We start from the raw sequence: 12,174 nt of genomic DNA on the forward strand, positions 1-12,174 counted from the left end.
GCGCTTTGCGCGGGTGCAAAATAGGAATGATACATGCGTCGGTGTACAAAGTCAATTGCGCTGGGTGCAAGATAGGGCCCATTGGGTCTTAATTCAAGCATGAATTGGATGAACTTTGAAGACCACTTGTATGGTGTCTTTTAGGCATTTATGGAGCTTATTGTCATTGTCCAAAAGCAGAGCACATCATGGATCTTGTGCGTCACTCCCCTTCAGTTCCACCGAAAAATGAAAGTGTTGGGAAAGACACAAGGGCAGGTTTTCTCAATTCCTTTAAATGTGAAATTAAATGCGTTTATCTCAGCATTGACTCAGTCATCACTGAAAATGATGCCATTTCCACACATTAAAACATTTACACTTAGTTTCAGTCCTTTTTATTAATACTCAGTCGAATGATTAACAGATGAATCCACAAGCCTCTAATACACCTGTTACAGTCATGCATAAGTATATGCTCATGTTAAAAAAAACAGAGATTACTAATGAACTGTTGACAATGATTTCGTAATATGTCTTATCTTTTCTGTAATGATGCCCTTTTGGATGTATGATATGAAGATAATATACATGAAAATTATTCTTGAGTAAAGAGATTAGGACTCTGCAGGGCTAGTCGTCACACGGCATCCACGGCTCTCTGGCGCGGCGCGGATAACCCTCGTCCAGCATCAGCGCGGGACTCACGCTCCAGTACTGCTCGCCTCTGAACACGAACACCCCTCCGTCGCTCCGGGCCACGGCTGCGTCCGGATCCGAGGGCAAGCCGGCGATGAGCTGGGACACAGGTCTGGGCTGAAGCAGGAGTTTACCGGACCCCAGTTCATCCCAAAGCCAGTAATCCGATCCCTAAAGAACAGACAATTGCTGCTTACGCTTGTTCACAGAATGACTCTGAGCTGATTACCAGAACAGAAGGTTCTCTGTGCAGGATTCTGTCACCTTGATGAAGACGAGCGCTCGACGGCTGCTGAGGAAGAACGCAGCGTCTATGTCGGCAGGAATACGGAGTCGTTTCGGGTATCCGTGGTCCAGTTTAAAGCCAGAGTATCTCCACACTTTATCTCCTGTGGCAATCAGGTACAACTGGTTATTATTATTAATAATAAATGCAACATACACACCTCAGAACTGTTCTATATTGAAAGTACATGTTTTTATTTGTACTTTATAATTGCAAATGTATTTCTGTTTCAGCAGATCTTAGTGAATTCAACATTGTGTTGGTTTACACTTCACCTTTAAGGAAATAGGACTTGTTGGTTCTTTGTGAGTGAACAGCTGCATTGATGTTGCCAGGCAGCTCTTTCCACAGGGCATTAATCTGAACGGGAGCGTCATGACCGGAATCTGAGACGGTCCACACGTAATGACCTCTGAAAGCAGAAGTCTTGTGGAGAGGTCCTTCAGAGAGAGGAGAGAGAAGCACAGAGACGTGAGGCTGAACGACCCGCATCAGGTATTGGACGGGTCAGAGATCGGTTGTTCTGTTACCCAGCATGAGGGCGTCCAGCGCCGCGGAGCAGGGGTTCGGGACAGACGGATCCGCATCAGGCTTTCTCTGATCAGCGGATTGCCTTTCCACAGGTTTTCCTGAGAGAGGTGATATAAATAACCTTTCGGTCTGTGGTTAAACTTCAGTCATGTGGACACAGTGGAAACACGAGCCCATGTTCTTACCGTACAGAGTCTGGATTCCACGGATGTCGTCATGGTGCAGTCTGAATCCGTCCTGATACCCCGTGTACACCGGACCCATGAGTGCGCTGTGGAACTGGGAGTGGCCCAGTCCGAGGGCGTGGCCTATCTCATGGGCGGCTACGATGCGCAAGTTTGTTCCGTAACTCCGCCCCTCCGTCCACACCTCATCGGCATCGAAGTGAACCGCACCAGACTCCGGGCCTTCGGCGTGACCCAAAACCTGCCCTGAACCCCCAGAGCAACAGATACGCATCAGCACAAGCTCAACAAACGTTTGTGCCCAAACAGATACATTTCGACATCATCCATTTGAAATTTCCTGATATTTACATTTACATTTTTTTTACATTACATTTTTCTGAACAGACAAGGCATATTTTACAAAAATGCATTACATGCCTTAAATGCTTTTTTGAAATGTCATTTCAAACCCTAACATCTAATGTTTACTGGAAATGTGTTTTGTAAAAGAATGTCACCTGGTCCGTCAAAAGGAACGGGGCATCCCTGGCCTCTTCTGTGGAAGGAGAGCTGGATGTCCGCGTGACCTCCGCTGACCTCTCGGAAGTGAAGTTGAGAGACGGCGCTCCAGTAGTTGAAGGCGGACCGAACCACTGCTCGAGTCCGAGCCCAACCCAGAGGAAGAGGATGGTTGTGGATGCGATAGGTCAGTCTCTTCTTACGCCAGTGACCTGTGGCCGGTGAACACACCGCTTACACTAGGCTTACAAGGGTCACCTTTTTCTTCTTTTCTAAGTCACTTGCAACTTGTGTTGGCAAGGTGACTTTTGTTTTCAAAAACGTGCTCTTTGAACACTATTTCCAAGTTTGCGTTCTCTGGCCACCAAAACACTGTTGTCGTGTAAATGAACGCATTAAAAGTTTTCTGTTTTCAGTTAAAATGGTGTTGTGTAAGCGGCTCCTAAATTAGTAACTAATGATTTTTACAACATAAGTGAATCAATCTAAAACTAACTTAAACTAGACAATGATTTTTTTTCTAGATCTGCTGTACAGCTAAAACAATCTTTGTTGCATGATTTTCCTGTTATCACTGTAAAGCTGCTTTGAAACAATCTGTATTGTAAAAAGCGCTATATAAATGAAGGTGACTTGACTTGACTTTGGAAATGTAATAGGTTCCATATTACAAGTTACCCTATTTAAAATGTATTAAGTAGTGCAACTATTTCAGTTACTTTATTAAAGTAATGTAACTGATTACATTTGATTACTTTTATAAATTTCTCATTTTCAAACATTTAAACCAGGCAGGGTTAACCGTACAGTAGTGCTTAACACTGATACTGTCCGTCTTTCAAAATCAGACTTAAGCACCTATTTTTTCTTTGAGATCAATCTGAGGGTAAATACAGATTTCTGGATGAAATTATTTTTATATTTCCAGCACTGGAACGCATTTTTATCACTCGCCATGGTGGCAAATCTCAGACAGGTTGTAGCCAAGAGCTTTCAGTGGTAATGTGAATTGATGTAATTGGCTGCAAATAGAAACAACAGAACCAATCAAAAGCATCAGAATAGCATCTAAACAGCCTTTAAATGACAGGAGGCATCGTGCACATCAAAAACAGGCAAAGCAGCAAATTAATATTATTCAACAAATCCTATCTTTTTACAGAAAATATTCAGATGTAACATCTTTTGTAATCATTAACATTTTGTAACTGTAATTTAATTACACATTTTTTTCTCCGCAATTGTAACGGATTACAGTTACATTTATTTTATAAATAAATTACGAAACTCGGTTACATGTAACTAGTTACTTCCCAACACTACTGATATATAAAGGTATTTTGGTCTAATGTGTATTGCTAGTTGGTCAGACTAGTTATAAAGACAGCCTTAACGTGGTGTAACGTAGTTTATGCAAGGCTTGAGTCAGAGATCATTGACATTCAGTGGACTGGCGTTACGACTCTGTTCTGCTGGAGAACAAGCCTTGCGTAGATAAGAGCAGCTCCGGGCAAACTGAACAAAACCAAACATATATCATATAGTGCAAGATATCATGAAGAATGTTAAATGACTGTAAATGAGGCAGTGACAGACATGGATCCTCCGCTGATTGAGACGCACCCAGGAGGCGATACTCCAGCGTGTTGAAGGCGTCTCTCAGCCCACAGCGAGCGGATCTCATCATGACCAGCGTTCGCCCGTCCAGTCGACCCGTCACCCGTAACCCCATCACCTTCTGGAAGAGTCTGAAACAGGGTTAGTGACGGTGGGTCTGTGTTTATGCGTTGTGTTGATCTCAGGAAAAGAGATCCGTTCAGCTGTGGAGGAGAGCGGGGTAAGCTGTGTCAGCCCGTTCCTCTGCAGAATGCAGAACGGTTTTTCATGTGGCAGAACAAGACTTTGGAACAGTTGGGTTCACTTTATCATTTAAGTTCATCTTATTGTTTGAAATGTAAACGGTCTACAGGCTGATGTTTGACAGTAAAAAAAAAAGTGGCACAGCTTACCCCTCTAACGTGTGTGTGTGTGTGTGTGTGAGAGAGATACCGAAGAGCCTCATTCATTTGCTCCGTTTGAAGCCCCTGATGAGCTGCGTTGGATGAGGAAGATAAATAACCGTATCGCTTCAGATAGACCTGAGAGACAGGACAACAAGCTCATGTTGCACAACTTTCAGAATAATCAAAGAAATGTAATGCAAAGACAGACGAGTTCCTTCTTACCGTTGCTTCTGTTAGCGGCGTTGGATCCAGAGCGACACACACCGGGTCCAGAGCGACACACACCGACCCGAGAGACAGTAGCGACAGAAGGACTCGCATCTCAGCAACTGTGTGATCGTCTGGTGTCTGTGACTCTCGATTCCTCTGGGCGTGTGTGTGTGAGAGAGAGAGAGAGAGAGAGTGTGTGTGTGTGTGTGTTAGTGTGTGTGTGTGTTAGTGTATGTGTGTGTGAGAGTGAGTGTGTGTGTGTGTGTGTGTGTGTCAAGTCAGCTTTATTTATATAGTGCTTTTTACAATACAGATTGTTTCAAATCAGCTTTACAGACATAACAGGAACAAAGTTTGTTTTCAGAAGAAAATAGTGTCACAGTCCAGCTTAAAGTCGTCATGAAATTAAAATTGACCCTATTTACTTTGTTAGCGCATATTACTAGTCTTGTGGTGAACAATTATTCCGTGCAAGTAGTTATACACAGAAAAAAACTGTTTGTCGTGGTAATCTTTAATCTAAATCTGTAAAGTTGCTTCTGGTCTGGAATGGCGTTCCTTCTCTGATGACGTCAGTTTGACGGCTTGAGTTGAAAACGCTAAACCCCTCTAACCGTCAGTCTGCTGTTGAAAACGCTAAACCCTCAAACCGTCAGTCTGCTGTTGAAAACGCTAAACCCCTCAAACCGTCAGTCTGCTGTTGAAAACGCTAACCCCTCAAACCGTCAGTCTGCTGTTGAAAACGCTAAACCCCTCAAACCGTCAGTCTGCTGTTGAAAACGCTAAACCCCTCAAACCGTCGGTCTGCTGTTGAAAACGCTAACCCCTCAAACCGTCAGTCTGCTGTTGAAAACGCTAAACCCCTCAAACCGTCAGTCTGCTGTTGAAAACGCTAAACCCCTCAAACCGTCGGTCTGCTGTTGAAAACGCTAAACCCTCAAACCGTCAGTCTGCTGTTGAAAACGCTAACCCCTCAAACCGTCGGTCTGCTGTTGAAAACGCTAAACCCCTCTAACCGTCAGTCTGCTGTTGAAAACGCTAAACCCTCAAACCGTCGGTCTGTTGTTGAAAACGTTAAACCCCTCTAACCGTCAGTCTGCTGTTGAAAACGTTAAACCCCTCTAACCGTCAGTCTGCTGTTGAAAATGCTAAACCCCTCTAACCGTCAGTCTGCTGTTGAAAACGCTAAACCCTCAAACCGTCAGTCTGCTGTTGAAAACGCTAAACCCTCTAACCGTCAGTCTGCTGTTGAAAACGCTAAACCCTCTAACCGTCAGTCTGCTGTTGAAAACGCTAAACCCTCAAACCGTCAGTCTGCTGTTGAAAACGCTAAACCCTCAAACCGTCAGTCTGCTGTTGAAAACGCTAAACCCCTCTAACCGTCGGTCTGCTGTTGAAAACGCTAAACCCCTCTAACCGTCAGTCTGCTGTTGAAAACGCTAAACCGTCAGTCTGCTGTTGAAAACGTTAAACCCCTCAAACCGTCAGTCTGCTGTTGAAAACGCTAAACCCTCAAACCGTCGGTCTGCTGTTGAAAACGCTAAACCCCTCTAACCGTCGGTCTGCTGTTGAAAACGCTAAACCCCTCTAACCGTCAGTCTGCTGTTGAAAACGCTAACCCCTCAAACCGTCAGTCTGCTGTTGAAAACGCTAAACCCCTCTAACCGTCGGTCTGCTGTTGAAAACGCTAAACCCCTCTAACCGTCGGTCTGCTGTTGAAAACACTAAACCCTCTAACCGTCAGTCTGCTGTTGAAAACGCTAAACCCCTCTAACCGTCAGTCTGCTGTTGAAAACGCTAACCCCTCAAACCGTCAGTCTGCTGTTGAAAACGCTAAACCCCTCTAACCGTCGATCTGCTGTTGAAAACGCTAAACCCTCTAACCGTCAGTCTGCTGTTGAAAACACTAAACCCTCTAACCGTCAGTCTGCTGTTGAAAACGCTAAACCCCTCTAACCGTCGGTCTGCTGTTGAAAACGCTAAACCCTCTAACCGTCGATCTGCTGCTGAAAACGCTAAACCCCTCTAACCGTCGGTCTGCTGTTGAAAACGCTAAACCCTCTAACCGTCGATCTGCTGTTGAAAACGCTAAACCCTCTAACCGTCGGTCTGCTGTTGAAAACGCTAAACCCCTCTAACCGTCAGTCTGCTGTTGAAAACGCTAACCCCTCAAACCGTCAGTCTGCTGTTGAAAACGCTAAACCCCTCTAACCGTCAGTCTGCTGTTGAAAACGCTAAACCCCTCTAACCGTCGATCTGCTGTTGAAAACGCTAAACCCTCTAACCGTCGGTCTGCTGTTGAAAACGCTAAACCCTCTAACCGTCGATCTGCTGTTGAAAACGCTAAACCCTCTAACCGTCGGTCTGCTGTTGAAAACGCTAAACCCCTCTAACCGTCAGTCTGCTGTTGAAAACGCTAACCCCTCAAACCGTCAGTCTGCTGTTGAAAACGCTAAACCCCTCTAACCGTCAGTCTGCTGTTGAAAACGCTAAACCCCTCTAACCGTCAGTCTGCTGTTGAAAACGCTAAACCCTCTAACCATCAGTCTGCTGTTGAAAACGCTAACCCCTCAAACCGTCAGTCTGCTGTTGAAAACGCTAAACCCCTCTAACCGTCAGTCTGCTGTTGAAAACGCTAAACCCCTCTAACCGTCGATCTGCTGTTGAAAACGCTAAACCCTCTAACCGTCGGTCTGCTGTTGAAAACGCTAAACCCCTCTAACCATCAGTCTGCTGTTGAAAACGCTAACCCCTCAAACCGTCAGTCTGCTGTTGAAAACGCTAAACCCCTCTAACCGTCAGTCTGCTGTTGAAAACGCTAAACCCCTCTAACCGTCGATCTGCTGTTGAAAACGCTAAACCCTCTAACCGTCGGTCTGCTGTTGAAAACGCTAAACCCTCTAACCGTCAGTCTGCTGTTGAAAACGCTAAACCCCTCAAACCGTCAGTCTGCTGTTGAAAACGCTAAACCCCTCTAACCATCAGTCTGCTGTTGAAAACGCTAAACCCCTCTAACCGTCGGTCTGCTGTTGAAAACGCTAAACCCCTCTAACCGTCGGTCTGCTGTTGAAAACGCTAAACCCCTCTAACCGTCGGTCTGCTGTTGAAAACGCTAAACCCCTCAAACCGTCGGTCTGCTGTTGAAAACGCTAAACCCCTCTAACCGTCGGTCTGCTGTTGAAAACGCTAAACCCTCAAACCGTCGGTCTGTTGTTGAAAACGTTAAACCCCTCTAACCGTCAGTCTGCTGTTGAAAACGTTAAACCCCTCTAACCGTCAGTCTGCTGTTGAAAATGCTAAACCCCTCTAACCGTCAGTCTGCTGTTGAAAACGCTAAACCCTCAAACCGTCAGTCTGCTGTTGAAAACGCTAAACCCTCTAACCGTCAGTCTGCTGTTGAAAACGCTAAACCCTCTAACCGTCAGTCTGCTGTTGAAAATGCTAAACCCCTCAAACCGTCGGTCTGCTGTTGAAAACGCTAAACCAGTCTAACCGTCAGTCTGCTGTTGAAAACGCTAAACCCTCAAACCGTCGGTCTGCTGTTGAAAACGCTAAACCCCTCAAACCGTCAGTCTGCTGTTGAAAACGCTAAACCCCTCTAACCGTCAGTCTGCTGTTGAAAACGCTAAACCCTCTAACCGTCAGTCTGCTGTTGAAAACGCTAAACCCCTCAAACCGTCGGTCTGCTGTTGAAAACGCTAAACCAGTCTAACCGTCGGTCTGCTGTTGAAAACGCTAAACCCTCAAACCGTCGGTCTGCTGTTGAAAACGCTAAACCCCTCAAACCGTCAGTCTGCTGTTGAAAACGCTAAACCCTCAAACCGTCGGTCTGCTGTTGAAAACGCTAAACCCCTCTAACCGTCGGTCTGCTGTTGAAAACGCTAAACCCTCTAACCGTCAGTCTGCTGTTGAAAACGCTAAACCCTCAAACCGTCAGTCTGCTGTTGAAAACGCTAAACCCCTCTAACCGTCAGTCTGCTGTTGAAAACGCTAAACCCCTCAAACCGTCAGTCTGCTGTTGAAAACGCTAAACCCCTCAAACCGTCAGTCTGCTGTTGAAAACGCTAAACCCCTCTAACCGTCGGTCTGCTGTTGAAAACGCTAAACCCTCTAACCGTCAGTCTGCTGTTGAAAACGCTAAACCCTCAAACCGTCAGTCTGCTGTTGAAAACGCTAAACCCTCTAACCGTCAGTCTGCTGTTGAAAACGCTAAACCCCTCAAACCGTCAGTCTGCTGTTGAAAACGCTAAACCCCTCAAACCGTCAGTCTGCTGTTGAAAACGCTAAACCCCTCTAACCGTCGGTCTGCTGTTGAAAACGCTAAACCCTCAAACCGTCAGTCTGCTGTTGAAAACGCTAAACCCTCAAACCGTCAGTCTGCTGTTGAAAACGCTAAACCCCTCTAACCGTCGGTCTGCTGTTGAAAACGCTAAACCCCTCTAACCGTCAGTCTGCTGTTGAAAACGCTAAACCCTCTAACCGTCAGTCTGCTGTTGAAAACGCTAAACCCTCAAACCGTCAGTCTGCTGTTGAAAACGCTAAACCCCTCTAACCGTCGGTCTGCTGTTGAAAACGCTAAACCCCTCTAACCGTCAGTCTGCTGTTGAAAACGCTAAACCCCTCAAACCGTCAGTCTGCTGTTGAAAACGCTAAACCCCTCTAACCGTCGGTCTGCTATTGAAAACGCTAAACCCTCAAACCGTCAGTCTGCTGTTGAAAACGCTAAACCCTCTAACCGTCAGTCTGCTGTTGAAAACGCTAAACCCCTCAAACCGTCAGTCTGCTGTTGAAAACGCTAAACCCCTCTAACCGTCGGTCTGCTATTGAAAACGCTAAACCCTCAAACCGTCAGTCTGCTGTTGAAAACGCTAAACCCTCTAACCGTCAGTCTGCTGTTGAAAACGCTAAACCCCTCTAAACGTCAGTCTGCTGTTGAAAACGCTAAACCCCTCTAACCGTCAGTCTGCTGTTGAAAACGCTAAACCCTCTAACCGTCAGTCTGCTGTTGAAAACGCTAAACCCTCAAACCGTCAGTCTGCTGTTGAAAACGCTAAACCCCTCTAACCGTCGGTCTGCTGTTGAAAACGCTAAACCCCTCTAACCGTCAGTCTGCTGTTGAAAACGCTAAACCCCTCAAACCGTCAGTCTGCTGTTGAAAACGCTAAACCCCTCTAACCGTCGGTCTGCTATTGAAAACGCTAAACCCTCAAACCGTCAGTCTGCTGTTGAAAACGCTAAACCCTCTAACCGTCAGTCTGCTGTTGAAAACGCTAAACCCCTCAAACCGTCAGTCTGCTGTTGAAAACGCTAAACCCCTCTAACCGTCGGTCTGCTATTGAAAACGCTAAACCCTCAAACCGTCAGTCTGCTGTTGAAAACGCTAAACCCTCTAACCGTCAGTCTGCTGTTGAAAACGTTAAACCCCTCAAACCGTCAGTCTGCTGTTGAAAACGCTAAACCCCTCTAACCGTCAGTCTGCTGTTGAAAACGCTAAACCCCTCAAACCGTCAGTCTGCTGTTGAAAACGCTAAACCCCTCTAACCGTCGGTCTGCTATTGAAAACGCTAAACCCTCAAACCGTCAGTCTGCTGTTGAAAACGCTAAACCCTCTAACCGTCAGTCTGCTGTTGAAAACGCTAAACCCCTCTAAACGTCAGTCTGCTGTTGAAAACGCTAAACCCTCAAACCGTCAGTCTGCTGTTGAAAACGCTAAACCCCTCTAACCGTCGGTCTGCTGTTGAAAACGCTAAACCCCTCTAACCGTCAGTCTGCTGTTGAAAACGCTAAACCCTCTAACCGTCAGTCTGCTGTTGAAAACGCTAAACCCTCAAACCGTCAGTCTGCTGTTGAAAACGCTAAACCCCTCTAACCGTCGGTCTGCTGTTGAAAACGCTAAACCCCTCTAACCGTCAGTCTGCTGTTGAAAACGCTAAACCCTCTAACCGTCAGTCTGCTGTTGAAAACGCTAAACCTTCAAACCGTCAGTCTGCTGTTGAAAACGCTAAACCCCTCTAACCGTCAGTCTGCTGTTGAAAACGCTAAACCCCTCTAACCGTCAGTCTGCTGTTGAAAACGCTAAACCCCTCTAACCGTCAGTCTGCTGTGAGCGAGAGATGGAGAGGAGGAGTGCTAAAGTAAAACCCTGCCCTCTATTCAATATTCTCTTTTACTTGGAAATACGTCACAACACTGGAGAGAAGTCGTTTGCAACTTCCGGTTCACGGGAACTTTAAGTAAGTTCAGTAATGTTTCATTTTTGTTGTAAAAAAGTTATTAGTTTAGTTCATTTATATATATATCGCCGCTCTGGAGAAAACCGTGATGTCATCGTCCAGCTCAGTTCAGTTCTCATATAATAGTGTCAGTGCAGAAGATCAATAATATTGTTGAAAATTAAATTAAATGCCCCGAACTAAACAAGACAAAAGCCAAAGGCGACAGTGGAACCAAAACTCCATCAGTGACAGAATGGAGAAAGAAACCTTGGGAGAAACCAGACTCAGTCGCTCAGTCACGTCAAAACATGTTTTTTGTCCTGTTTGGTTTTTTTGGGACCTTTTAATGTATTTATTGTTTATTGTTTATTTTGTATTTTTTCATTTATCCATCTAGTGTAATATTGAATCTAAAAAGCTCTTCTAGGGACAGGTGTTGCGAATTAGCCTTGGCTATAAACACTATGATACTGACATGGGATTGCTTCCAGAAGATAATCTATGTTCACTGTATCTAACCCTACCAAATAAACTATAAATAAAAAATAAATGTGTTGCGGTCATGTCTAGGCGCAGGTTCTCCATCTGATCTGGATAAACAGAATAAACCTCGGAATAAACAGAAAGACTAATATTAGCGTAGATGCCATTCTTATGATGTAATGCGTACATCAGGTGTTATAGGAAGTGTTCCCAGTTCTGGCTGACCTAATTTATACAGCCTAGTGAGTGAGTGTGTGTGAGTGTGTGTGTGTGTGTGTGTGTGTGTGAGTGAGTGAGTGAGTGAGTGAGTGAGTGAGTGAATGTGTGTGTTTGTGTGCGGAGGTTTGGTCCAAATATTTGCGGTCATCCAGAATTATGTGATGCTGTGCAGAACTAACAAGCTCGTATCACATCCCATTCTCTGAATGCTCTGAGGTCTGAATGTTCCCGCAGGAAATGACATCACAATCCAAGAGCCAGGTGCACACCTGCTTCTACGTCTGGAACAGCAGTCAGTGGCTACAACTGTCTCGTGACGTTAGCAGATTTAACAAGAAACAAATAGATCATGAGTACACATGACGTCTCTGTTTGTGCTGAAAATCTGTCAGCATATATTCACGAGCAGATCTGAGTCTGTTATGATTCTATAAACGGCACAAACAAGCCGATCCTCATGAGAGTGTTGGGTTTGAGCAACAGGGAGTGACATGAAGACAAGCTTATAATTACACTGAGCTCCGCAGACGCGGTTGCGCAGGAGGATTGATGTGTGTTTTTGAGTCGTAAAACACTCTCCCGATAACAAGCCTCTTGATGCGTCTCTTTTTCCAAAACACTTCAGTAATTCTCTTGTGTATTTTGTTACATTCTTGAAACATGTTTGTGTGAGTTTCATGTTCAGAGTCAATGTAAGTCAGTCATTGGTAACTGCCATTTCACCATATTGTTCTGTTTGTTTAAGGTGGGTCAGGTTAACTTCTGTCTCGGCCAATCACGTTGGTTAGGGGCGGGGCTTCCTGTTTGACTGACCAATGACAGATGGAGTGTTTGGGGAAACCTGTTAGAAAACGATATTTAAA

General features: G+C 45.3%; 1 protein-coding gene across 2 annotated transcripts; it reads right to left on the bottom strand.

Annotated features, from left to right (window-relative positions):
- Positions 1–350: 350 nt before the first annotated feature.
- LOC311066543 (matrix metalloproteinase-19-like) lies at positions 351–4,538 on the bottom strand. 2 transcript variants are annotated; one of them, XM_084087765.1, is made up of 9 exons: positions 4,407–4,538; positions 4,231–4,319; positions 3,805–3,929; positions 2,181–2,393; positions 1,681–1,926; positions 1,495–1,593; positions 1,240–1,404; positions 943–1,067; positions 351–849 (listed from the first exon to the last, which is right to left on the bottom strand). In XM_084087765.1, exons 1-9 carry the CDS (start codon positions 4,503–4,505, stop codon positions 613–615), a joined length of 1,398 nt encoding a protein of 465 aa, XP_083943891.1. In that variant the 5' UTR covers positions 4,506–4,538; the 3' UTR covers positions 351–612. The 2 variants fall into 2 exon arrangements, with proteins under 2 accessions (XP_083943891.1, XP_083943892.1); XM_084087766.1 differs by having other exon boundaries at positions 4,191–4,319; positions 4,407–4,536.
- Positions 4,539–12,174: the final 7,636 nt, after the last annotated feature.

Source organism: Abramis brama (assembly GCF_963993115.1).
Source record: "Abramis brama genome assembly, chromosome: 16".
NCBI lineage: Eukaryota > Metazoa > Chordata > Actinopteri > Cypriniformes > Leuciscidae > Abramis > Abramis brama.

Coding starts and splice junctions, on each gene's coding strand:
- LOC311066543 (XM_084087765.1), bottom strand. CDS start 4,505: ATGCGAGTCCTTCTGTCGCTACTGTCTCTCGGGTCGGTGTGTGTCGCT. Junction 3,930..4,230: donor CAAATGAATGAGGCTCTTCG/GTATCTCTCTCA, acceptor ACCCTGTTTCAG/ACTCTTCCAGAAGGTGATGG. Junction 1,927..2,180: donor CGTTCCTTTTGACGGACCAG/GTGACATTCTTT, acceptor CTGGGGGTTCAG/GGCAGGTTTTGGGTCACGCC.